General features: G+C 43.5%; 1 protein-coding gene across 2 annotated transcripts in view; it reads right to left on the reverse strand.

Moving 5' to 3' along the window:
* The window catches only part of CCDC13 (coiled-coil domain containing 13), a 37,098-nt gene extending 11,565 nt beyond the window's left edge, over nucleotides 1–25,533 (reverse strand). For both annotated transcript variants that reach the window (XM_077808450.1, XM_077808451.1), the window contains exons 1-11: nucleotides 25,350–25,533; nucleotides 21,425–21,651; nucleotides 17,813–17,961; nucleotides 13,686–13,828; nucleotides 11,782–11,871; nucleotides 10,484–10,600; nucleotides 9,392–9,496; nucleotides 7,242–7,406; nucleotides 5,202–5,378; nucleotides 2,308–2,514; nucleotides 1,048–1,190 (exon numbers count right to left, since the gene is read on the reverse strand). In XM_077808450.1, the coding sequence (XP_077664576.1) occupies nucleotides 1,048–1,190; nucleotides 2,308–2,514; nucleotides 5,202–5,378; nucleotides 7,242–7,406; nucleotides 9,392–9,496; nucleotides 10,484–10,600; nucleotides 11,782–11,871; nucleotides 13,686–13,828; nucleotides 17,813–17,961; nucleotides 21,425–21,645 (1,517 nt within the window). In that variant the 5' untranslated portion in view covers nucleotides 21,646–21,651; nucleotides 25,350–25,533. The remainder of the gene's footprint in view (nucleotides 1–1,047; nucleotides 1,191–2,307; nucleotides 2,515–5,201; nucleotides 5,379–7,241; nucleotides 7,407–9,391; nucleotides 9,497–10,483; nucleotides 10,601–11,781; nucleotides 11,872–13,685; nucleotides 13,829–17,812; nucleotides 17,962–21,424; nucleotides 21,652–25,349) is intronic.
* Nucleotides 25,534–26,480: the final 947 nt, after the last annotated feature.

A 26,480-nucleotide genomic window follows, 5' to 3' on the forward strand; every position in this document is an offset into this window, starting at 1 on the left:
GGAGTTACAAGTGAGAGAATCAAAATCATAGGGGCCATACCTCTGGAGACACTTCCACTCCACAATAAACCACGGCTCCCAAATCAGGGCCGTACCAACAGTGTGAGGGGAAGTGCTTTAGCTGCAGAAGGATCTTTATGTCTTTTCTAAGCTACAAGCCAGTACAAAGCAATATGCTCACAACACACACACAAAGATTGTGATCCTGCTTCCATTAAAGTCAATGCAGAAACCTACCATTGACATCAAAGGAAGCAGGATCAGACCCAAATCTATCCAAAGCAAAAATTGTTCACAGTTTTATTTAACCTCAGCGGTCTATTTGCTTCAAATACAACAGGTGCACGAGCAAGGATATTTTACGAAAACCCTGGTGGCCTGAGTCTCAGTTGCACAAAGGCCACTTTGTACCAAACTAGCAGCGCACAGGAGCCTTTAAGTGGTTGCTAACATAATTTACTCGCATTTGTATTGCACCTTGACACACTGCCAGAGTGCTGTAAAGCAGCCCAAGCGTAAATGAGACTCAGACCCTGTATTTGTTGCAGAATGACCATGGTAAACAAAAAGAAAGCTCCTTAGGTAGGGTTCGTTGGTGGGTACTCAAGAAAAACAGGTTACTGAATGTCTTAAATCCTTCTAATTTCTGTGATGAAATCCTACCCAAAGCAGCTTTATTGATTTATACAATACACAACTGATTTATAGCTTATGTAAAACAGAGTTTCATATTAATTTTCAAGGCCACCTACAGAAGCCTGCCCATTAGCTGCCCTGTTTCTCTCAGTCACAAAACCAAAGGCACTTAAGCCAACCATGGGAATATTATCTGAGTCAGAGAGAGAATGAGCTGTACTATAAACATGCCAAATGCATAATATCGGTGGATAAGTGGATCTTTCTGTGTCCCAGGACAAATGTCTAAGTGATAATATGATTAAGAGATTCCCTTATAATGCAAATGAGCTGCCACAGTCGTCTTGAAGCTGCAGTATTCTTTTGAATAATTCATATCTATTTTAAAGACTTAAATTAAGCTTTTTTTACCAAGCAGACCCAATCCTTCCAACATGATCGCCTGCTGATGCTGGTGGTTTGATTAGAGTAAAACTCTGGTCTTCTAAGTGCTCTGAAGATGGTGTATCTGCAACATCTGAACTGCCCTCCTCAGTGGTCTCTTTCTTCTGATGCTGCTGAAGCAAAATAGAAAGCCAATCATGCTTTGTGCAGGTTTGGCTCAGCTAATGCAGCAGACCAGAACTGGACCCAGAGCTGATACGTTGCTGATACGAGTTTTTGGTTTACAAGGCTTCATGGGAACCTTTGGTTCCTGTCCATTGGGGGAAGTTTCTACCCCAGGAGTTCCACTTTGAGGTTCAGGTTTGAACAACCCCCTCCCCCCCCACAAATTTTAAGTGAATCGATTGAAACTCCAGTTTCATATCAAACCATAATCTGGGTCCACAAAATTAATATGTATTCTGCTCCAAGTTCTCTCTCTCCGGTACTTATACGGCTCCCATGACTGCAGTTTCTGAGCACCTCACACTCTTTAATGTAATTATCATCCTAACACCGATGTAAAATAAACCAGTGTAAAATAAGCCTATTAAAATGTCTCCATTTTACAGATGGGGAACAAAGAGGCTATGTAGCTTGCCCAAGGTCCCTCAGGAAGTATTTGGTGGAGCAGGGAATTGAACCCAGATGTCTGAAAACCTAGGTTAGTGCCCTAACCACTAGACCATCCAAGATTGCAAGGCATCCCAAAACAGATGAATGCAATAGCCCAGGAAGGCTATGAAACTTTCATTATATTAGTCTGCTGGCAAAATAATCCAGAGACTAGTAGTCACACGAGAGGACTAACTGCTCCTTATCTCACACCAACGCAGCTTTTTTACTTTCTTTACAACTGCAATTTAACAGCCAATATGACTCTACATTTTGAGTTTTCCAGACTTTGGCTAGTTTGTGCCACAGGTTTTATAGTATTTACATGTGGCTATTCTTTTCTGTAACTCAGCTTTGACGATCACATTGCAAAGCTTGGATGTGACTTACATTTACGCCACCTCCACCTCCCAAAAGCTTTGAAGAAATGCCACACAGGTGTGGAGGAAACTCAGAGGAAGTCTCCCTGATAGATCACCCCTGGCGCCGGTGGAAGCTATTGAAACAGCTGAGTGCTGGTATTCTGAACTAGCAGAAATCTCAGATTAAGTGGGGAAAGGAGCATTTTTAGAAATGGGAACAAAATTTCCTCATGGAGTTGCTGTTATAGTTAATATCTTTTGCTAGGTTTACCTGAAGTGTGAGCAGTCCCATCTCCTCCTCTAGCTCTTTAATCTTGGCTTCTCGTTCAGCCACCATCTGTTGGAGCTGCCCTATGAGACTGCTCTGTTTCTGAGCCTCGCTGTTCAAATGCTGGCCTAGACTCTGCTGGGACTCCTTGTTCTTCTCATCCTGCAGGCTCAGGTGCTTTAAGATCTCATGCATTTGCTTCTGCTCATTCTGGTGAAGCAGAAATGACACGTGGTATGTTCTTTTTTGTATATAGTGAACATTAAACATGCATAAAATGGTATTTCCCATCTAAATCTATTCCCACGTAAGACACATATTTTGGTATCAGTAGTGCAATACATGGCCAGAATCCATATCTTGTAGTACTAACATACCATGCCAAACTCATCCCTGGTGTAAGTCCATTAAAATGAATAATGTTACTTCAGGGATAAATTTGGTCCACCACATTCTCAGCTCCTACTCTAATAGTGCTTTGGGACCAGCTTGCCTGTCAAGTACTTTCAGCATCTGTCCACTGCCAGGATTTCACATTTTGCATAATGCAGAGCAACATGCTGCAGAGCGAGATAATTCAGTACTCAGAGGTCTCGATCTTGTAAAGCCCTGCACAGTGCATGGAAGAGTGTGCATGGCTGATGTGCAAGTGTGAATGGAGCCTGTACATGTAGGTACAAGTAAGGTTAAGTGTTTGGCAGAGTTCTACACAATGAGTGATAATAATGCATACTCCTTCATGATCATACTAAAAAGGGGTGGGGCCTGGGCAAAGAATGTACAGTCACTCCTCGCTTAACATTGTAGTTATGTTCCTGAAAAATGCTACTTTAAGTGAAATGATGTTAAGCGAATCCAATTTCCCCATAGGAATTAATGTAAATGGGGGGGAGGGTTAGGTTCCAGGGAAATTTTTTTTGCCAGACAAAAGACTATATTACATATATATATATACATACACACATATACTTTTTAAACAAATGATTTAATACTGTACACAGCAATAATGATTATGAAGCTTGGTTGAGGTGGTGAAGTCAGAGGGTGGAAGAGGGTGGATATTTCCCAGGGAATGCCTTTCTGCTAAATGATGAACTAGCACTCGGCTGAGCCCTCAAGGGTTAACACGTTGTTAATGTAGCCTCACACTCTGCAAGGCAGCACGAATGGAGGGAGGGGAGACAGCATGGCAGAGAAAGACAAACACACATCATGTGTGAGAGAGATGCACATTGCCCCTTTAAGTACGCTGACCCAACTCTAAGTACACTGCCTTTTTAAGTAGATCAGCAAGTTGAGACAGCAGTTGCTGCCAAGAAGCTCCCTCCGTCCTGAGCCCTGTCGTGTCCCCCCGCTCTGTGGAGATGGGGTAAAGGATAGGTGGGGAGGGGGATACATGATTTTGGTAGTTAAATATTCATGGTAAATAGGCCCAATGGCCTGTGATGGGATATTACATGGGGTGGGATCTGAGTTACCAGGAAAGAATTTTCTGTAGTATCTGGCTGGTGAATCTTGCCCATATGCTCAGGGTTTAGCTGATCGCCATATTTGGGGTCGGGAAGGAATTTTCCTCCAGGGCAGATTGGAAGAGGCCCTGGAGGTTTTTCGCCTTCCTCTGTAGCATGGGGCATGGGTCAATTGCTGGAGGATTCTCTGCTCCTGGAAGTCTTTAAACCACAATTTGAGGACTTCAATAGCTCAGACATAGGTGAGCGGTTTTTCGCAGGAGTAGTGGGTGAAATTCTGTGGCCTGCGTTGTGCAGGAGGTCAGACTAGATGATCATAATGGTCCCTTCTGACCTAAATATCTATGAATCTATTAGCACCCCTCTTCCCTTGCCCCTGCACAGCGAGCAGGAGGCTCCTGGAGCAGCTCCAAGGCAGAGGGCAGGAGCAGCACACGGCAGTGGGGGGAGGGACAGCTGAACAGCCTGGCAACTGATAGCCTGCAGGGCAGCTGCCGCACAGGGAACGTAGGGGAGCTGATGGTGGGCTGCCTGCCCACCCGGGTTCCAAGCCCCCACCAGCCAGCTCCAATGGGCTGCTCTTCCTGCAAGCAGTGGACAAACCAGGTGGCTGCCAAACAACATTATAAGGGAGCATAATGCAACTTTAAAAGAGCATATTCTCTAATTGATCAGCAACATAACAATGAAACAACATTAACTGGGATGACGTTAAGTGAGGAGTTACTGTATTATTGTTATCCCTATTTTGCAGGTTGAAAAACTGACACACAGAGCTGGGATTCTCTAGATTCCATTCCCACTGTGTGACCTGGAGAAAAACTTTCAGTGTCCTCTGATTCGGACTGCCAGCCTAGGCCTTTATTTCAGAGGTCCTGAGCACTTACAACTCCAACTGAAAGTCAGTGGGAATTGTAGTGGCTCAGCACCTCTGTGAATCAGGCTTTGTGTATCTCCAGTTGGGCAACAAATAATTGAAGCGCCCAAAATTAGTAAGCATTCCTGACAAACGTTGATGAAATGCCCAGGATCACACAGTGAGTCAACAGCAGAGCTGGGAATAGAATCTAAAGAGTCTTGATTCCCAGTCCCTTTTTCCACCTACTAGACAATCCTGTCTCCACCTTTTATTACAATTCTGCTGGACATTTCTTATGAAACATGCAGCCCATAGCCACCTCCAAATGTGTCACCCTTTCCTTCGTGCCAATTCTAAATCTTTACCAGTGTCTGAAGACAATTCAATATAAAATGCAGAAGTTTTGGATCATTCTTAAACCTAGGATTGCGCCATGGATTTTACAGGCCTCTAACTATCGTAAGTGTATATTTTGGTCACTGTGTTGCAGTATGTCTTCACTATCGCTATTTATAGCTAGAGCACTAATTCCAGAATGCCAGGGTGGGATTGCAGTAGTCAGACTGTACCAGTAAGGCATCTATGAGCTCATCGTCGTGTTTTCCTTTCTCCAGCAGTGTTAAGATTTGTCCTTTCAGAGATTTCACCTCATTGGACAGCACTTTGTTCCTGGCTTTTGATGCATCTAGTTTTTTTTTCACATCCTCATGATCTTTCTGGAGAGCGTTATGTTCCCCACTGAGTTTCTGCAATTATGTAAACAAATAATGTGAAATGACAGAAGAGATCAATCATATCATAGTCTACATGCATCTTCTCAGTTAAGGGAGCACAGGGAAGCAGACACAGTCCTTTAGAATCCAGAGCTGCGCACTGGCTTGGCAGTCGAAAAGTGACTCACCTCTGTGTAAACAGACATATAGATATATTGTTATTGCATGTTTCACTCATCACTTGCTCACTGGCACTGTTTGGATTTAAGCAGATTCAGTTTTTGCAATGAAGCAAATTATAATTTTGTAACAAAACCTGAAGCATTGTATTCCTGATCTGCCATCTGCCCCGTAACTGAAGTGACTACACTGTTGATTAACATCCTCCTCTGAAGAATAAAGAGCATCAAAATATAAATACATACAATTATATATTACAAACACACTGGCGACACTGAGCCAGATTCCAATCTCAGTAAGACCAGTGGAAATCTGGAGGAACCCCAGACTGGTAAACTGGGCGCAAGCAAACACTATGTGTTTTAACAGAGCTAAATGTAAATGTATACCTCTGGGAACAAAGGAAGTAGGCCATGCTTACAGGATGGGGGATCTATCCTGGGAAGCAGTGATTCTGAAAAACATAGGGGTCATGGTGGATAATCAGCTGAACATGAGCTCCCAGTGTCACACTGTGGCCAAAAGAGCTAATGCCATCTGGGGATGCATAAACAGGGGAATCTCAAGTAGGAGTAGAGAGGCTATTTTACCTCTATATTTGGCAGTGGTGCAACCGCTTCTGAAATACCATGGTCCAGTTCTAGTGGCCACAATTCAAGAAGATAATTGATAAATTGGAGAGGATTCAGATAAGAGCCACAAGAATGATTAAAGCATTAGAAAACGTGCCTTATAGTGACAGACTCAAAGAGCTCAATCTAGTTAGCTCAACAAAGAGAAGGCTAAGGATTGACTTAATTACAGTCTATAAGTGCCTACATGGGGAATAAATATTTAATAATGGGCTCTTCAATCTAGGAGAGAAAGGTGTAACATGATCCAAATGGCTGGAAGTTGAAGCTAGACAAATTCAGACTGGAAATAAGGTGTAAATATTTAATGGTGAGAGCAGTTAACCATTGGAACAATTTATCAAGGGCCGTGATGGATTCTCCATCACTTACAATTTTTACAATTTTAGATAGGATGCTTTTCTTTAAGATCTGCTCTAGGAATTCTTTTGGGGAAGTTCTCTGGCCTGTGTTATACAGGAGGCCAAACTAGACGACCACAGTCGTCCCTTCTGGCTTTAGAACTATGAAGTTCCACTCTGAGCAACTATTGTGAATGGTGCCTGAGACAGGAAGACAACAATGGAGTTATTCCAGATTTACAATGGGGTAAGAGCAGAATCTGGCCCATGGGGTATGTAATTGTGGGCAGCAGAATGCCAATTTTATCCTCATTGTCAAGAGTGAGAGGCATATGTACACCTAGGTGCTCAGTTACGCCAGCTACAAGGCTGAACTGTGGTGGGGAGGGGAGAAGGAGGTTTTCAGCCTCAGTGCTGGTAGCTGGAGGCATTCTAACAACTGGTGGTGGGGAGAGTCTATAGAGAAGTGCACTTGCTGAACCTTTGTACTGTATGTAGCCCATGCCTCTCTGCACATCTTGCTGCCATGGCCCTATGCATCCCCCACACCCGCTGGGGCCACTAGAGCATTCAGCAGTGCTAGCCACTTCTCCAACTCCTGGGCACTGAGACCCTACTTATATTTAGCCCCGGGTGGGTGTGACAGTGCCCTATCCCTTCTCTAGTGCACCTACACAAAGGGAGGCAGAGTTCTTACATATTACGTATTATATGCAAATCTATCACAACTCCCCGTGCCTTACCTGCAAGGCTTCTTTCTTTTCTTTTTCCAAGCTGCGAATCCGTAACAGGTTTTTCTCTTGGGCTGACAGCTTCTGTGGATCTGTAAGGGCCAGCATTTCCTCATCAACATTATTCACTGATGCTCTGCTCTTGCTCTGACCCAACTGATTCTCCAGCTCTCGAACCTAGGGGAGAATGTGAAAGTACACTCAGGACCTAACTCCGGCTTTGGCTGTGTATGCATTGCTTCTATTGATGTCAAAGATGCCAAAGGTTGGATCTGGTCCAGAGTAGAGAGTCATGTCATATAGTTTTTGACATTACAAATCACAGTTAACTGGCACAGCAGCAGGGCCCACTCTTTCAAATTCCCGTTCATAGATGTCTACACCAGGCAGGTGGGCACAACTAGACACAGGAAGGTATGTCTTCAGGAGGGAAGACCCATTTTGGCCACAGAAAAGCTGGAATTTACCGTTTTAGCCAATGAAAGTGAAAAGTCCCTGTTCAGCTGCATGCACCTAACTGCAGTGGAGTGACAGCACACAAGAAACCAGAGAGAAGCCTTATGTCCTGTGTCAGCAGCTTGTCTCCATTTCCCAAGTGGCAGTAAGGTGGATGAAGCCCCTCAGAAGTAATGGAGAGTTAAAGATGTCACTAGAAGGTTCATTGCTAAGCATCTTGGACCAGGATCCTCATTGTAAGTGCAGGATTCCCAATACCAATGGAGCTGAAGTTTGAAATAGTTTAATTAATAAAAAGAAAAGGAGTACTTGTGGCACCATAAAGACTAACCAATTTTGCAGTTGATAGATTTCCACTCCATATGGCTAAATGCAGTGCCTTGCATAATGACAGGTTGCAGAGTAACAGCCACAAGTCCTCCTTTTCTTTTTGCGAATACAGACTAACACGGCTGTTACTCTGAAACCAGTTTAATTAATGTAACACAAAATTTCCTAGGGTGGGTGTGTTTAAAAAAAACAACCAAAAACTCAAACCCCAGATTTCAATATATTGTAGAGCTGTTTATTTTAATGCCTGTTTATCTGAGCACTAAATGACTGGCCATTTATTTGCATTAAATAATTTCTGTATACTTGGCCACATGCTGCAAGCAAGTGATGCTCCTGCAACTGCTACAAATTAAGAATTAAATAAATTAGGGACTAGCAATCTTTCTTCTTCATTCTCTCCCTTACTCAGTCACAACAATATAGCCCATGGTTATGGACAGTGCTCCAGCACCTGACTTACACAGCACTAGATGCTGCAAGACTTTTTAAAAGGCAGAAATCAAACTTTTAAAAAAATGTATTTTCTAAACAAAGCAACCCTCTCCAACCCCCCAAAATACATGTCAAGTTTTCACATCGCTTTGCTTTAAGGCCTGATTTTACGCCTTATATGATCATAACATCATGCCATGCTTGTAACACTATCATGAAAACTTACCAGCCAAATACAAAATTTAGAATCACGAAATGTAAGGTAGGAAGAGACTTTGAGAGGTCATCCAGTCCAGCTGCCTGCACCGAGGCATGACCTAACCTGTTCTTAACATCTCCAATGATGTGGAGAACAATTGATTGCCTTCCTCTTTATAACAGCATTTAACATGGCTGAAGACTGTTATCAGGTCTCCCTTCAGTCTTCTTTTCTCAAAATTAAACATCCCCAGTTTTTTTTAACCTTTCCTCATAGGTCAAGTTTTTTAAACCTTTGATCATTGTTGTTGCTCTCCTCTGGACTCTCTCCAATTTGTCCATTTCTTCCCTAAATGTGGCAACTAGAACTGGACACAGTACTACAGCTGAGGCATCACCAGTGCTGACTGGACCAGGACAATTACCTCACCTGTTACTCTAGAATGACATTAGCCTTCTTTTTGTGACTGCACTACTTGCCTAGCATTGATTGTGACTTATTGATAACAAGACAGCTAGTGATATTTACTTGCTCATCAGAATTAAAAAAAATACTCACCACAGGTGAACGAACAGGGTGGGATTTTGCAGGACTGCACTATACAATATGTCCATGTTCAAAATGTCATAATTTCAACAAACATGGAGGCCCAGTATGTGTTTGCAAGTTTGCACTCAGCTCTAAACACCAAAAAGATAACTTTACATATAGATTAAGAAAAAGACCCAGAGTAGTAACTTACCTTGCCTTGCAGAACAAGTATTTGCTGGGCCCGTCCACGCCAACTGCCAGAGATGGTCAAGAGATTTTGAATGTTCACATCTTCACCAACTTCACTTGCTAAAAGCTGTGAATAAGCCATGAATATTAACAAAGAGACTGGGCTATATGTGTGTGTGTGTATATAAATGTGGCCCTTCTCCTAGCAAACACAAAACACTGAATTTATATACATACTTATTGTATCCCTTTGGTGCGTGTAGCTCATATTCAGCCCCTATGAAGCAAGCTCTGTCAGATCAATACTACAACAGAGAACTGTTTGTGACCAGATTTTGGCTAATATTAATGGCTTCACTGGAAACCAAAGTACCAACAAATTCTTGCTGAAATGGGTATTTAAATACAATTCAATATTTAAAGGTTGGATATTCTTCTTTCTTTAGAAAGGAACCACTCAATAAAATGTCTGAACTGTTCTTACAGTGAAAGGTGAATCAATACTATATATATGTGGAGGGGGCGTTCAAATTGTACTACATGGCCACCAGTATTAACAGATAAAAATCCCTTTAGTAACCATTATTAACAAGGAAGTATCATGTGGGAACAGTGCAGAATAATGCACTAAGGGGCCACAGTGAATAAGGAAGGAATAAATTGCTCTGAAGCCCCAGTTCAGCAACTATAAGCATGGATTTAAATCCCATTGACTTGAATAAGATTTAAGCCTATGCTTAAAGCTAAGTATGTGATTAAATGCTTTGCTAAACAGAGATGCGCTTAGGCACATGCTTAGTGTTAATCACAAGCTTAACTGTTTTGTTGAATCAGGGCATAAATGTCGTACAAGATTCAGAACTGTACCATCAATAGAAATATTGGAAAGTGATGGTGGCATTGTTAGATCAGGAATTACATGTAGCTCAGTGTTCTCCACTTTAGAATCCAAGCAGTGTTATCACCCCTCTTGTGCCTTCCTTCCTGGTGCATCAAAGAGACTAATCAAAACCAAGAGAAAACAAAGCACCATTCTTGATTTAACAAACAAACGGTCTCCCTTACAGAAACCAGGCCCAGATCACTATATACATTACAAGATGTGGACTAGTACCTTTTGCATCATCTTTAGTTCCTGTTTTGTGGTTTGGAGCTGATTGCGATACTCCATTGCTTTAAAGTTGGCTGTAGTTAATTTTTCTTGCAAAGCTTTCAACTCTGGACTTTCAGGCTTTGAGAGAAGGAAAATGTGTTTGATAAGGATGGAATCCACTATAGAAAACAGAACTAACTACCAGAAAGGACAATACGTGACCAAGAGGAAAGCTCAGACGTGTCTCAGAATGGGTTGATACAGAATAGCAATGTACATGTACATTCTGAGAGATATAGTGACCTTTCAGCAAAGGAGGTCTCAGTCTACAAATTGCTCCTGATCAAACCCATCTGTCTTGAGGAGACAGAGGGACACCCTTCATCACAGACTGAGTGCAATATCTCCACTGGACTCCAAGTCCTAATCAGCCCGTTCGCCTTGCCTGTGTAGCAGTGGATTGTGCTTCCTCTAATAATAATGATACTCTGTGCATCTTGTGAATCCTCAAAAGTGCTTCTGCAAACAATAATGAATTAACCCTCAACATTGACGTGAAACAAGTAACTGTTATTATACCCCTTTTACAGATGGGGAAACTGAGTGTTCAGTGGTTTGCCCTGGATCCCACAGTCAGTCTGTGGCAGAGCCCGGAATACAGCCTAGATCTGCCTGACTCCAAGTCCTGTGTTTTATCCTCTGGGTCATCCTGCCTCTCCAATGCCTCTTCTACCATCCTTCCACTAGGCTCCCAAGCTGTGGAATAACCCCTTAACTGAGTTGTGTTATTGAAAGAAAATAAAAACAAACCACAATGCAACTCTGACAGAACTTGGCAGGGACCTCTTAAAAATTAACAATTATTGTTTCTTTTATCTATGGAAATAATTATCAATTCTCCTGTAACCCCCCCTCCCCCCCCAATTACGATGGTATGTGGTAGATCATGGTTTGCTTGGTGAGCTCTGAAGCTGACATGTACTATAACCCTTGTTTAATCGGAGGCCCTGTAAAGATGCAGCAGGGAGAAAGGAAAGATCAGTTGACCAGGTCACAAAACTTTTTCTTTTCCAACACTATAACCACCCACTCAAACTCACTCACTGAGTTTGAACATACAGCAATTAGGACAGATTATAATACCAGTGGCAAGGATAGACGATTTCATCATGATGAAAGAGACTGTACAACAGAAAGGAACAAATTATTAGTTGTCATTTTGAATTTTTCTATAAAAAACATAGCTCATGAAAGCTTATGCTCAAATAAATTTTGTTAGTCTCTAAGGTGCCACAAGTACTCCTTTTCTTAATTCATACCGAGTTTCCTTCCATTGTTCTCAACATCGATTGCTTGATTCCTGAGTCATTGCCACCAAGAGACTGGATTTTTCCGAGGGCTGTTTGTAGCTGAAACACATGCACACATTACAGAATGCATACAGTGACCAGAGCATAACTCCAAGGAAGATTACGCTGAAGAATAACAGTGACTTCAAAAGCATGTGTAGCTTTTAATTACTCCAGCAAAAATGTCTTCATCTTCCATTAAACTTTCCAGGTAGCCACATAAATACATATTTCAAAAACACATAATTAAATCTTCCCTGAGAGAAGCTGTGCTATTTTACTAAAAGAAAGAACCGCAACCAGCTGCTGACTTGCAATTGTGGGATCAGTCGTCAAATGTGGGCACCGAGGATGCTCACATTCAGGAGTTAGGTACATAAAGCAGGTATCTATGTACTTAAATGCAGATCAAGTCTAATAGAGATCAGTGCATGGGATCAGAACATCCTATTATGATGCTGTCATAAACATACAGCTAAGGGTAGCATAAAATCCCTCCTTTACCTGTAAGGGGTTAAGAAGCTCAAATAAACTGGTTGGCACCTGACCAAAAAGACCAATGAAGGAAGAAGATCCTTTCAAATCTATGGGGGGAGGTTTTTCGTTTGTGTTTTCTTTGTTGTTCTCTCCGGGACAGAGAGAGACCAGGGCAGAAAAAACACCCCCTCCTAAAACCCTACTTAAAATGAGCATCTAGATTACAAAAATTGTAAGTAAAGCAAGGAAATGCATTAGATTATCTTTTGTTTTAGCTTGTGAATTTTCCCTAAGCTAAGAGGGAGGTTTAGTCTTGTTTTTTTGTAACTTTAAAGTTTTGCCTAGAGCGGAATCCTCTGTGTTTTAAATGTTATTACCCTGTAAAATTACCTTTCATCCTGATTTTACAGAGGTGCTTCTTTTACTTTTTTCTTTATAATAAAGTTCTGTTTTTAAGAATCTGATTGGTTTTTAGTGTCCTAAAAACGCAAGAGTCTGGTCTGTGCTCACCTGGTTTACCTATTTGGTTGGTATATGATTCTCAAGCCTCCCCAGGAAACGGGGTGAAGGAGTTTGGCGGGATATTTTGGGGAAACAGGAACTCCAAGTGATCCTTTTCCTGAATCTTTGTCTAGCTCATTTGGTGGTGGCAGCAGTACCCATCCAAGGACAAGGAAGGATTTGTGCCTTGGGGAAGTTTTTAACCTAAGCTGGTAGAAATAAGCTTAGGGGGTCTTTCAGGCGGGTCCCCACATCTGTACCCCAGAGTTCAGAGTGGGGAGGGAACCCTGACAGATGCTCACGTCTAAAATCGGTTTGCTCAATAAAATGTAGACTTTTGAATTCCAATTCACCCATTTTATATGAAAATCATGCAAAATTGAATAAAAGAAATTATTTTACTTAACCCTATGACTCCATAGGTATTTTAAAGGGGAAAAATCCTACTGTGTAATACCCCATGACTGAGCTTCAGGAAAGTTAGGGCTCCTTTTGGATTAGCTGGGACAGTTCTACAGGTCTGTGGCCTCATTCTCCAAGGTGCGGAGAAATAATTCCTACCAAAAAAGAGCCACCCCAGAAGGCATAACTAGAAGATTGCTGTGATTACCCTTTGGACAAGCACCTGCATGTTCAGATTTCTAACTGGCATTTCATGAATCTCTGGCTCATTATACCTCATTCCCATCCTTCCAGAAAGGATGGAAACTGCTAAAAGAATGAACCCATCTGTCCTTCCAAGGGCAGGGATGAAAAGAACCCATGGCAAGAACTGATGCTGTAACAAGCCGACCAGTAGTAACAAGAATCAAAACCAGTTTCTCAAGCTGACATTGCCCTCAGAAAGCTACTGGCCTGATTTCGAAGCTCTACCATGACAACAGAAGAGTCCGTACTTCTTTTTCAAGCTCTTTGACTTTGTTATTCAGCTGTTTCACTTTGGCTTTTTCACTCTCTGTCTCAGCAGTTAGCTCACGATTCTTTTTGGACAGTTCAACGATTTTAGTAGCTGCAACATCCCCTGCTAAACCAGACATCCCTGAAGAAAAAAAAGAGAAATACATAAAATGAAGGAAAAATCTTAGCTGCAGGATCCAGATTAACTAATGTTTTTCTTCTCTACCAAGAGCATACTGTATTTTTATGACCAAACCTCCTTCATTTAGATCTGTACTAAGCACAACTGCATGGTTAAAGAGAGAGTGCATAGCAAGGGAGAGAGAGAGGCATTCATGATCCAACTTATGCCACCCAGCCCTCAGTTAGTGCTCACCCAATATCTTATCATGGTGCTGGAGGCACTATGTTCCTGGAGGTACCGTCTTTGGCATGAGACATAAAGCAGAGGCCCTTTCCACTTGTGGTCATGAATGCCTTGTCCATGCTAAGCTATAACCCACATTTCGACAAACGCCAGCAAGAATGCAGCTGCTCTGGGAGTAGCAATGGCGTAAGCACTAGTATAGACAAGGCTCAGCTAGTTTGCTCACGGTATTGTGAGAGCCTGTTTTGAGTAGGTTTTCGTGACATGGTGGTGAAAATACCAATGCCCAGTTTGCACTGGCAGCTTAGCACTGGAGCAGCTGCTGAACCAAAGGTACCAGTTTTGCTCGATCCCTTCACTGTTCTAAAGGGTTAGAGTCCTGGCTACATGCCAAATGGGTAATTACACGGTTCCTATTAAAAAACACCTTGTACTTTCACATGGGTTCTTAATAGTTCCACAATGTTACTGTACACTGTCAAACAGATGCTACATTCTCCCCGAGTTGTAGATAAAGTAATCTTTGCATACCATTCAGACTGTCATGTAATTTAAGTGATGAAAAGGTACTATGTACAAGTACAATAATAATTAAAAACATGTACAAGAATATCTCTATCTCTACAATAATACACAGGAAGTAAAAACCCTGAGCAGTAACTCTTCCGCAGGTATATGAAGATTTTCCTGGGCTACTGCCATTAGCTGCCAAACCCCCATAGTTCTGCTGATCTGTCCCCTCAGCGTTTCAAGCTTTGTGATGACCTGTTTGCCAATGTCTGTAAGGATCCTCGGTATCTCATACCACATGAATTCTGATGCAATGTATGGAACCCCAATTAATTCTAAATCTCTTACGAAAATGTTATGCCTTGTACAACTCAATTTACTTAAAATGGATTACACAGAGTGTGGGTCAGGGGAGAATGTGACCCCATATGTGTTATTATTGAAAATTCTTGCAAAGAAACTAATTAATCTATTATTGAAAAATGCGTCTGCATCATTCTTGCTCTTTTGATCTGGTATAATGCTTCCTCCCATCTCCGGGAACTATTACTCCTCCTCCTCCTCATAATAATTAACAATTAGTGATAATTATTATAATAAAAACAAATAAATAGCATTTTCATACAAGAGGCTTAAAGTGCTTTATACCTCTGAGAGATGGGTGATGATCATTATCTCCATATTACAGATATGGAAAATTGAGATACAGAGGCCAGATTTTTAAAGGCATTTAGGTACCTAATTCCCATTTAAATCAATGGGTGTTAGGCACTTAAATACCTTAAAAATCTGGCCCAGAGTGACTTGCCCAACGCTACCCTATGTGTCAGCTGCAGGAGCAGAAACAGAATTCAGGAGTCCTGGCTCCCAGTTTCTAGCTCTAACCATTAGACATACTGTCTTTTGGTTATTAAATATAAAATGCAAGGAATAAGAAAGCATGAACGTATAAGGTATGCGTCATTCAGTCGTGCTTATTGCAGTTATTCTCCTTTCCTATTTTGGTCATCGCAGCTACTCTGGGCAACAATGACGCCTGGTGGAAGAAGCTAGGACTACATGTCTAAATTGTTAAACACCCAGTACCATTTAAGTTTTATGCAGTTTTAATCATAGCTGTCCACCTAGCCAGGGCCCCAAGTGTGTGTGATACAAGCATTTAAACAGGGCAGAGATGCAAAATGAGGAATGCAACACAAAATAACAGAGGAGGAATTTAAGAGTCTGTGGCATTTGTTTCTTCAACATGAATAAAGTTTCTAAAATTTGACTTCCAGGATTCATCATTTTTGATGTCAGTAATAAACAATTAACAGATCTGTGTGGAACTGAGGTTCGTTTATGTCTCAGATGTGCCTCCTGTAAGATACTATAAATAAAGAATAATATTTTGCCTTTTTAGAGCACCTTTCATCTAAGAATCTCAAAGCTCTTTTACAGACATTAATTCTTAAGTTTCAGAGTAGCAGCAGCGTTAGTCTGTATCCGCAAAAAGAAAAGAAGGACTTGTGGCACCTTAGAGACTAACAAATTTATTTGAGCATAAGCTTTCGTGAGCTACAGCTCACTTCATCGGACGCATTCAGTGGAAAATACAGTGGGGAGACTTATAATTCTTAGAATATCCTTCCCTCTGACATAGGAAATATCATTACCCCCATTTTACAGATGAGGATACAGAGGTTGAATGACTTGTTTAAGACCACATAGTGCATCAGTGGCAAATCCAGCACTAAAACCCAGAGGTCCAGGTGCCCATTCCTCTGGACAACACCCACAACTCCCATCTCAGGTGAGAGATCTGAATTTACTGCATCCTTAGCTGGAGTTTATTAAGGGGAAAAATGACAACCGGAGCATGTAATTACAATATGACTGAAAGAGGAGCATTTAGCAAGCCCAAACTTTTCTTTAGAAAAAGAGATAAAAGCATTAATAGAAATGGTGAGACTTTAACAGGAGAAGAATTAGACACTTTGAGTGATGATGCTAAAAGCACCTGAGTGGTTTCACTAATGGTGATATAGTTGCTTTACATCTTTGGAGAAGGTTCTAACTCCTCCTCTACAAGCACATGAGAATGAAATTCAAGAGTATCAGAATAATGATTCAATGGCAGTGACATCAAAGACAAAGTTTAGGAGCACAACCTCTAATCCCCACCAGCAATTCCACTATGTCTCACTGTACCTGGAACAGGCACACATAAGTTCCCTGTGACAAGAAGCCTGCTGTAGCCAACATGAAGGCCTGTGGTAGCTGAAGGAAGATGCTTTTGGTAGCCAAAAGGAGAGGCCCACAGCAGTCAGTGAAAAAAGGCCCAAGGCAGCACACTGAAGAGGCCTGTGGAGGCGACAGTGAAAGGCCACTGGCAGCTAGTGGAAGAGGCCCAGTATGGCCCTAAAAGGATTCAGCCAGGGGAAAAGAACAATACACATGCAGCACAAAGAGCATTTTTTCCTCACATGAATAAAAGCACAGAGTGCTGCAGAGATGCTTCTCATCAGCCGTGACTACACACACGCCACTTTTTGATCTGCTTTCTCCTCATTTTAAAGATGTTCTGGCCTGAAGTTACTGGGCTCGCTCTCCCTGGCTGCCATTTCAGTTGCAGGAATCAGCCAGAGAGTGGAAGAAAAGTGACGTGCAGCCTAAATTTGATACCACCATTCCCCAATAATTTCTGATATTCAGGAAGAAGAAAAGCCTCTAAGCACTCTCACATGATTGTTGAGAAACCCTAAAATATAATAGCAATCAGAAGAAAGAGGGTCCCTTGTAACACACCTCTGTGATATAGCTGGGAGTTAGGGACAGCTCCAAATCCTCTCAGGCAATTAGTCTCTTTTAAAAAGGCCTAACTAATTCACCAGACCCAGAGCCCTCAGTTTCCCTCACTCTCTCATACAGCATCAGTGCAGGGGAATTACTATAGCCCTAACACCGCAGGGCATGATTTTCAAAAGGCTGAGAACCTGCAACTCCAAATGAAATCAATGGAAGATGTGAATGCTGAAAATCCATAGTCACTCCTGCAGGCTGGGTAGTGCTACGTGGAAGGGATGAAGGTGCAGAGTATTGGGAGCAGTACCATGTAGGAAGTGAAGAGATGACATATGAAATCATTGTTATGAACTAAACTATTACCACAGTCCTGTTACCAGCTATTGTTATGAGCATCAAGCAACAAGTTCCTACAAAATGGCCTGTCTTGCTGCAGAAGTGAGTCTATACATCTGTTCCGTTTACCTTTCAGGGCTAATCTCTCCTCCTCTATTTTCTTTCGAAGCTGCCGGATTTCAAAATCTCTCTCCTTCACCAGTTTGTACAGCCTGCCATTTTCATCTACAACCTCTCGAAGCTGATCCTGAAGCTGCTCGTTTTCATCCTCAAGCAACCTAGAAAACAAATCAGCAATTATGGCAGATACCAGCTTCAAATATATGCTCAGAATAATAAAATTAATAATAAGTTTGATTACACATAAAACCATACCTAATGAGCTATGTTCACTAGGGGTAAGTAAATTAAGTTTTGAGAGTCAATAAATTCAGTTAACTTCAGTGCTTCTGGTCTTTGTCTGGGACAAGGAGTGGAAATACCACAAGAAAGTTAGCTCTGGTAGGACTCCTGACTAAGTTATTGAGTTAACTTTGTCCTATAACTGCAGAGATGTTCACAGGCCACTCTACCTAGAGTGGTCCCTTACAATATTATGCTAAACAATCTGCTCCACCTGTTGCATTTACTGTGATGCTGGGAGTTCCTTTCCCACACCTGAAGAAGAGCTCTGTATGGCTTGAAAGCTTGTCTCTCTCAACAACAGAAGTTGGTCCAATAAAGATATTACCCTAACCACCTTGTCTCTCTAATATCCTGGGACTGACATGGCTCCAACTACACTGCATACAATGGAACTTAAGATCTTAGGTACTTAGATGGCTCCCATCCCCACAGTACCTGAGCACCTCTCAATCTTTAATGTAGTTATCCTCACAGCACCCCTATGAGGAAGGGCAGCGCTATTATCCCTATTTAATCAAGAGCCACAGAGAATCTAAGTGACTTCCCAAAATCACACAAGATGTTGGCAGAAGAGTAGGAATTGAACAAGGGTCTCCCAGAGCCCAGACTAGTGCACTAGCCACTGGACCATCCTTCCTTGCCTTTCTTAAAGGGTCCCCATAAATGTCAGTTTCTGAATGGAGACCAAATCATGCCTGTGCAAAAAAAGATGCGTTTTCTCTGCCCAAATCAATTTCTGGTTTTAGGTACATATTCCCTGTATAAATATAATAAGCAGAACCAATTTAAGGAAAGCTTCAAAACACTCATAATTAAGTGGTATATTCCTGGTGTAAACCCCCAGATTAAAGGGAATTCAAAGCCTTCTGCAATATTCAAAAAGAAGAAGAGCAAACAATGCCGCAATCCACTCAGAGAGGTGAAAAAATACGTCATTCCCAGGTTTCTACCCAATTCCATAGAGACTCATACAGTAAAACAGTACCGTTTTTTGCTGGACATAAACTTGTGCACAAATACATTTTTAAACAGTTATGAAGTTAATCAGGAATAAAGTTTCAAAATCTAACCCTCCATTTCCAACTTTCCACATAGGTTTTCTTCAGAGCTGTTTTCCAAAATTTGACCAAAATTAGTTTTGCCAGAGGAGGATTAAACTCCTAACAGCATATAAACAAAAAGAAAAGGAGGACTTGTGGCACCTTAGAGACTAACAAATTTATTTGAACATAAGCTTTCGTGAGCTACAGCTCACTTCATCGGATGCATTCAGTGGAAAATACAGTGTGGAGTTTTATATACATCGAGAACATGAAACAATGGGTGTTACCATACACACTGTAAGGAGAGTGATCACTTAAGGTGAGATATTACCAGCAGGAGAGCAGGCGGGAGGGAGGGGGGGTGGAGAACCTTTTGTAGTGATAATCAAGGTGGGCCATTTCCAGTAGTTGACAAGAACATCTGAGGAATGGTGGGATGATGACATCTTCATCATCTGGACCCATGGAAAAGAAGCCCTTGAGGAATTCCACCATGATTTCAATAATTTCCATCCCACCATCAACCTCAGCCTGGACCAATCCACACAAGAGATCCACTTCCTGGACACTGCGGTGCTAATAAGCGATGGTCACATAAACACCGCCCTGTACCGGAAACCTACTGACCGCTATTCCTACCTACATGCCTCCAGCTTTCATCCAGACCACACAACACGATCCATAGTCTACAGCCAAGCTCTACGATACAACCGCATTTGCTCCAACCCCTCAGACAGAGACAAATACCTACAAGATCTCTATCAAGCATCCTTACAACTACAATACCCACCTGCTGAAGTGAAGAAACAGATTGACAGAGCCAGAAGAGTATCCAGAAGTCACCTACTACAGGACAGGCCCAACAAAGAAAATAACAGAACGCCACTAGCCATCACCTTCAGCCCCCAACTAAAACCTCTCCAACGCATCATCAAGGATCTACAACCTATCCTGAAGGACGACCCATCACTCTCACAGATCTTGGGAGACAGGCCAGTCCTTGCTTACAGACAGCCCCCCAACCTGAAGCAAATACTCACCAGCAACCACACACCACACAACAGAACCACTAACTCAGGAACCTATCCTTGCAACAAAGCCCGTTGCCAACTGTGTCCACATATCTATTCAGGGGACACCATCATAGGGCCTAATCACATCAGCCACGCTATCAGAGGCTCGTTCACCTGCACATCCACCAATGTGATATATGCCATCATGTGCCAGCAATGCCCCTCTGCCATTTACATTGGTCAAACTGGACAGTCTCTACGTAAAAGAATAAATGGACACAAATCAGACGTCAAGAATTATAACATTCAAAATCCAGCTGGAGAACACTTCAATCTCTTTGGTCACTCGATTACAGACCTAAAAGTTGCAATTCTTCAACAAAAAAACTTCAGAAACAGACTCCAACGAGAGACTGCTGAATTGGAATTAGTTTGCAAACTGGATACAATTAACTTAGGCTTGAATACAGACTGGGAGTGGATGGGTCATTACATAAAGTAAAACTATTTCCCCATGTTTATTCCATCCCCCACCGTTCCTCAGACGTTCTTGTCAACTGCTGGAAATGGCCCACCTTGATTAACACTACAAAAGGTCGTTCCCTCTCCCTCCCCACTCTCCTGCTGGTAATAGCTCACCTTAAGTGATCACTCTCGTTACAGTGTGTATGGTGACACCCACTGTTTCATGTTCTATATGTATATAAATCTCCCCACTGTATTTTCCATTGAATGCATCCGATGAAGTGAGCTGTAGTTCACGAAAGCTTATGCTCAAATAAATTTGTTAGTCTCTAAGGTGCCACAAGTCCTCCTGTTCTTTTTGCGAATACAGACTAACACGGCTGCTACTCTGAAACCTGCATATAAACAGACTTTCCTCTGAGAAACATCTCCATCGCATCATATCGCTTTATTAGTTAAATTTGAGAATAAACTAAAGCAAAAAGGAGGGAGTAGGTCACAGTGTAGTAGAGATGAGCTGTGGAGAGCTAATGAAAAGCATCAGTGAGGCCCTGGGCCTTGGCATGAGTTGGCACCTGGTCTATAAGCATTACAGACAGCACCTCCCTCCCTCACTGGGGTGTTATGAGGATAAATACATTGAAGATTATTAGGTACTCAAATACTACACTGATGAAGACTTGATAGCCCTACAGATAGATTGCCAATCCGTGATGTCAGTAGTGATTTTACATATTAACGTCAGTGGGAGTTTGTAGGACGAGGTGCTAAGTATAGTTCTGTATCCTTTCTAACAATGTGAATTGTACCTTTACCTTTTGCTGATCTCTTCATTTGATAGTTGTCCATCTACTTTAAACAGATTTAAATCATCCTGGACTCCAAAAGTCTCCTTTGGGTTGTTGCTGCTGTCTTTCTGAATGTGCTGCTTTTCTTTCTTTTTCTCCATAAGATTTTGTAGCCTCCTCTGCTGTTGCTCCTGTAAAGCCTTAAACTGGATTTTTAAATTTTCATTCACTCCTTTGTCAGAGTCCATGGTTTGCTAAAAACAAAACAAGAAAAAAAATCAGAGCAGAAGATTACAGAATGAGAACCTTTTCAAAACTAGCCTCCCATCTAACTGGCTTCTTTGTATCCTTTCCCACTCTCTCCTCTGCTCTGTCATAGATGCCACAAACCAATCTTCCCCTCTGGTAGCGGTTTACAAACCAGACCACAGGTAGCCTTCCCCCATACTTGAAGTTTAAAAAACAATGAATTAAATAATCATTTTAAAAGACAATCCAAATAAAAACCACAGTACCAACAAGATATATGCTATACTTCACTGATTAATAGGAACATAGGAATTGCCAGACTGGATCAGACTTGTGGTCTTACTAGTCCAATCTCCAGTCTCTCACAGTTGCCAGTACCAGATGCTTCAAGAGGAAGGTGAAAGAAACCTCACATTAGGCAGATGTGGGATAATCTTGTTGCACGTTAGGTTTCCTCCTAATTCTCAAAAGGTAGAGATTTACTTAAAGCCTGCAGCGTGTGGGTTAGTATCGCTTCCAAAATCTTTTAGCATGAACTATTATAACTCTGGATATTCCTGTTATCCATAAAAATGTCCAATCCCTTTTTGAACCTTGCTAAATTTTGGCAATTTGTGATCACTGCCTTCTGCTGCATTCCACTGCCCTCCCTGTGTTTGACATGAATCTAGAATGTAAGTTCCCTGGGCAAGGAGAGTGTCTTCAAGTATTTACAATGCTTTTGGTACAACATACATAAAAGATAATAACTTTTAAAGTCATGGCCTCCAAAAAGTAATTTACACAAATATATTTATCTTAGAGCAGTAGTTCTCAAAGCTGGTCCGCTGCTTGTTCAGGGAAAGCCCCTGGCGCGCGGGACCGGTTTGTTTACCTGCCGCGTCCGCAGGTTCGGCCAATTGCGGCTCCCACTGGCCGTGGTTTGCTGCTCCAGGCCAATGGGGGCTGTGGGAAGCGGCATGGGCCAAGGGATTTGCTGGCCACAGCTTCCAGCAGCCCCCATTGGCCTGGAGGGGTGAACCGCGGCCAGTGGGAGCCACGATCGGCCGAACCTGTGGACGCGGCAGGTAAACAAACCGGTCTGGCGCGCCAATGACTTTCCCTGAACAAGTGGCGGACCGGCTTTGAGAACCGCTGTCTTAGAGAATATTCCATTTTTCTTGAATGAAGCCTTTAGTACTGTTTTAATGAAGAATTAACCAGAAGTAACGATTAAGGGATTTGGTAATTAGAAAACCTTCCACTCCAAGGTCAGTGGTTTGTGTGAATTAAATGAGTTTGGTGGCCTCAGTCCAGTGCCCCCACCCATCCCCTTTTTCGGCAGTATCAGCAGGGCTATGAACTGAATCAGGCCATGGAAACTGAACTGCCTTCTCTCACCCCATTAAAGTAGAGCTCACCAGACCCAAACGTGATTGTGGCCCCATTGTGCTAGGTGCTATACAAATTGTTCGGTCTATAATAATCTCACTCAAGTTCCTAACAAATGTCATTCCTTGCAACCTGTGACAATTTGGGGAATCTGTTTATGTACAACTTATGAATTCCAGTTAATGTTGTGAAGTTATTGTTATATCATGGAATACACCTCTGTGTGAATGTGGAACCCACCATTTGCTGATAGGGGCTGTAGCTCATTCCCACCAGAGCAGGGACAATGCAGAGTCATTAATCTTCATGCCTGTGCTCTTACCGCACAATGGGTATACTAAGGAGGCTGCCTGAGCAGAGAAGCAGGAGTGGAAAATCCTCAGCAGAAGAACAAAGAAACAAGATGTAGGTAAGACATATAAACTTGAGACACAGAGACACACACACAGGAGAAAGGAAAAGACAGGAGGAATGCTTTCATAGTGGGGGACCAGCAAAGGATCAGAAAAAAATTAGCTGACTTATTCAGGCTCTATGTTTCTGGAGAGAAACCATGAGCTGGAGGGAAGGATTTCAGACTTCCCAGAGTGCTCTGCTTAAGCCCAAAGAGCTCTCCAGAGGGGTACGAAACTGAGGCAGGGAAACATACACCTATGTTCATTATTTTGAAAAGATCTTTATGTTGCTTGTGCTAAGTAAAGAACGATGTTTAAGAATCCTGTGCAGAGTCTGGGTGTCTGTTGGTGTTCGCTGTCACGGGCCGCTGAAGAGGTAAAATGTAAACCAGAAGGTTCACACCTTCAGTGGAATTCTGGGGATCACAGAAGTGCTGCTGGGAAGGCTTGGGGGAGACAGCACTAGTTTCAAGACTCAGGCAATTGGGCTGCAGAGTCCCCACTGCCAAGAGGGGTGTCAGATGTGAGGTCTACAGCAGGAGTGCATGTCTAGAGACCCAAAGTCAGAAACAGTACCTAAATTCTGTCCAGCTCCAGCAAGCTAAAGGCACGTGGGATTCAGTGTTTGGATCCCTTCATGACAAACGGCTGAGTGTCCAGCAGGGGAAGCATGACCAGAACTGTGATACAACCCCCTGACAGTCAGCTATTGTGCATCCTTCTTGACAAAAAGGTTGATGATTTCACAAGCATGTAGAACAAAGTACACTTTCCCTCCAGACAGTCTGATCAAAATAGGATTGAGGCACTAAATAGGGCAGTGTGGGGAAGGCTGTACTGCTGTTGTCTGCGGGTAGCAGATTTAAATCTCCAGGACGGTCTACCAATGCTAGACATGTTCCAAGAGTGTTCTTTAAAAGAAAAAATAATTCAGACACGTTCTTAAAAAAACAACAACCCCAAGGTAAGAAAACATCTACAGTGATGAAAAATTATTTCATATATTATACATACATATATTATATATGCGAGCATATAAACACACATCTGAATACATGAATGGCAACCATTCTTCTCGAAAGACGATGGTGTGTTTGTAGTTCAGTTACTGTGAGTCATGTTGCATCATTGCAAGCAGCTAAAGAGTCCAGTACATATATAATGTAAATCTCCACAGACATATGCAGGGGTTCAGGGGGCAAACGCACAGAGGTATAGCAATTATTTGTGGCCATATTGCATTACACAGGCATCCTACATTACAATTCAGCATCGGTGTCCTAGCTTAGCACCCCCCGCCCTCAACCCAGGTGTATAGGCTGAAGGCAGCTCCTGCCACTGCGAAGGCACTGGCTGGGGACACCCCCAGCGCACAAGACAGTGCCAACCCTTCCCCGCAGGGGCAGAGGGAGAAGTCCTCGCCCCATGGGCATAGAGAGGAGTACTCCCCCTCCCCCGCCACAGAGGCCTGGCCTGGAGCCACCCCTCCCCACAGGGGCACAGAGAGAAGTCCTCACCCACCCCACAGGCATTGGGGGGACTACCCCCCCCACCCCGGAGGCCTGGACTGGAGTCACCCCTCCCCCCAGGGGCACAGAGAGAAGTCCTCACCCCCCCCCACAGGCATAGGAGGGACTACCCCCCCCCCACCCCAGAGGCCTGGCCTGGAGCCACCCCTCCCCCCAGGGGCACAGAGAGAAGTCCTTGCCCCCCCAATAGGCATAGGGGGGAGTACCCCTCCGCCCCAGAGGCCTGGCCTGGAGCCACTCCTCCCCCTAGGGCCAGAAAGAGAGTCGTCCCCATGGGCACACGGAGGAGAGACCCCCCCCGGCCCCGCCCCCCCGGGGCACGGCCTGGACCCAGCTCCACCCGAAGCCCAGGGGCCCCCCTGCCAGCCCCAGTTCGGGGTCGCTGGTCCCGCGGCGCCCCGCACCCACCTCCCGGGCTGCGACTCCCCTGGAGCTCCCGCGATCCGCGTCCCCTCAGCCCCCGCCCCGCGCGGGGGGCCGGGCAGCGCCACTAGCCCAACCCGAGAGCCCGCTCGCCGAGCCGCCCCCCCAGGAGGAGGACGCGGGGTGGTTGCCCCGGCAACCATCCCCGCGGAGACGGGGCGGCCGGAAAGCAGAGGAGGGCGGCTCGGAGTGTTACGACATCCGGGGCCTTTCCTGAAGCGACGCCGCTTGGGTGGGAGCCGGCGGGGGCGGGGCCGCCGTGCACGTGCCTTGTGCGCCCTGGGTGTGGGGCCGGCTGGCGGGGCCGCGTGGCCTGGCCGGCTGGTCGCTCTCTGTGCACAGCGGTGCTGGCCGGTTCCATCTCCCGCTTCCTGCGTCCCTTGCTCGATCCCTTGGGCTTTCGTGTGAGACCCGATTGCAATGAAGTTCCCCTGAATCGCTCGGGGAAGAGAGCTCCCTGTGGTCTGGTACCAAGATTAATAGAGGCCAAGATCGAAGCAGGTGTCAGAGGGGTAGCAAGTGCGAGTCTGTATCAGCAAAAACAAGGAGAGAGGTCCTGTGGCACTTTAGAGACGAACACATTTTTTTGGGGCATAAGCTTTTGTGGGCTGAAACCCACTTCATCGGAGGCATGGAGTGAACATACAGTAGGGAGGTATGAATACCATCACTTCATTAACCTGTGCTGCTTCATCGACTGAACACTCTGTTTCTATTAAACCTGTGCCTTTCCATAAGGTGTTTTAATTTTAAATCAAGGGGCGAGATAGACGCATGAAAAGTTGGTGAACTCTGCATAGCTAGATCCTGATAGTCGGGACTAGAAAGAATAACTGGTTTTCGAATACAGGGACTGGAGAAAGTGCTACATACCCTGTAAGGACATGTTGGGGTGGAACAAAACAAAAGTTTGGATTTGTGACTGGATGCTCCAATCACCCATGATTAGATTTTTGGTAGTTAGTAACTACATGATACTGTCCCTGTCCACCACAGGCCACTTTCTCTGTTGGTGCCTTCCACTTGGTCAGTCAGAGCGAGCAAGTCGCTGATCTATTCTGTTGTTGGTACGCATACTCCATTCCACTTAAAACTGCATCTATCTCAAACACATCA

This window comes from Eretmochelys imbricata, chromosome 2 (assembly GCF_965152235.1).
Source record: "Eretmochelys imbricata isolate rEreImb1 chromosome 2, rEreImb1.hap1, whole genome shotgun sequence".
Taxonomy (NCBI): domain Eukaryota; kingdom Metazoa; phylum Chordata; order Testudines; family Cheloniidae; genus Eretmochelys; species Eretmochelys imbricata.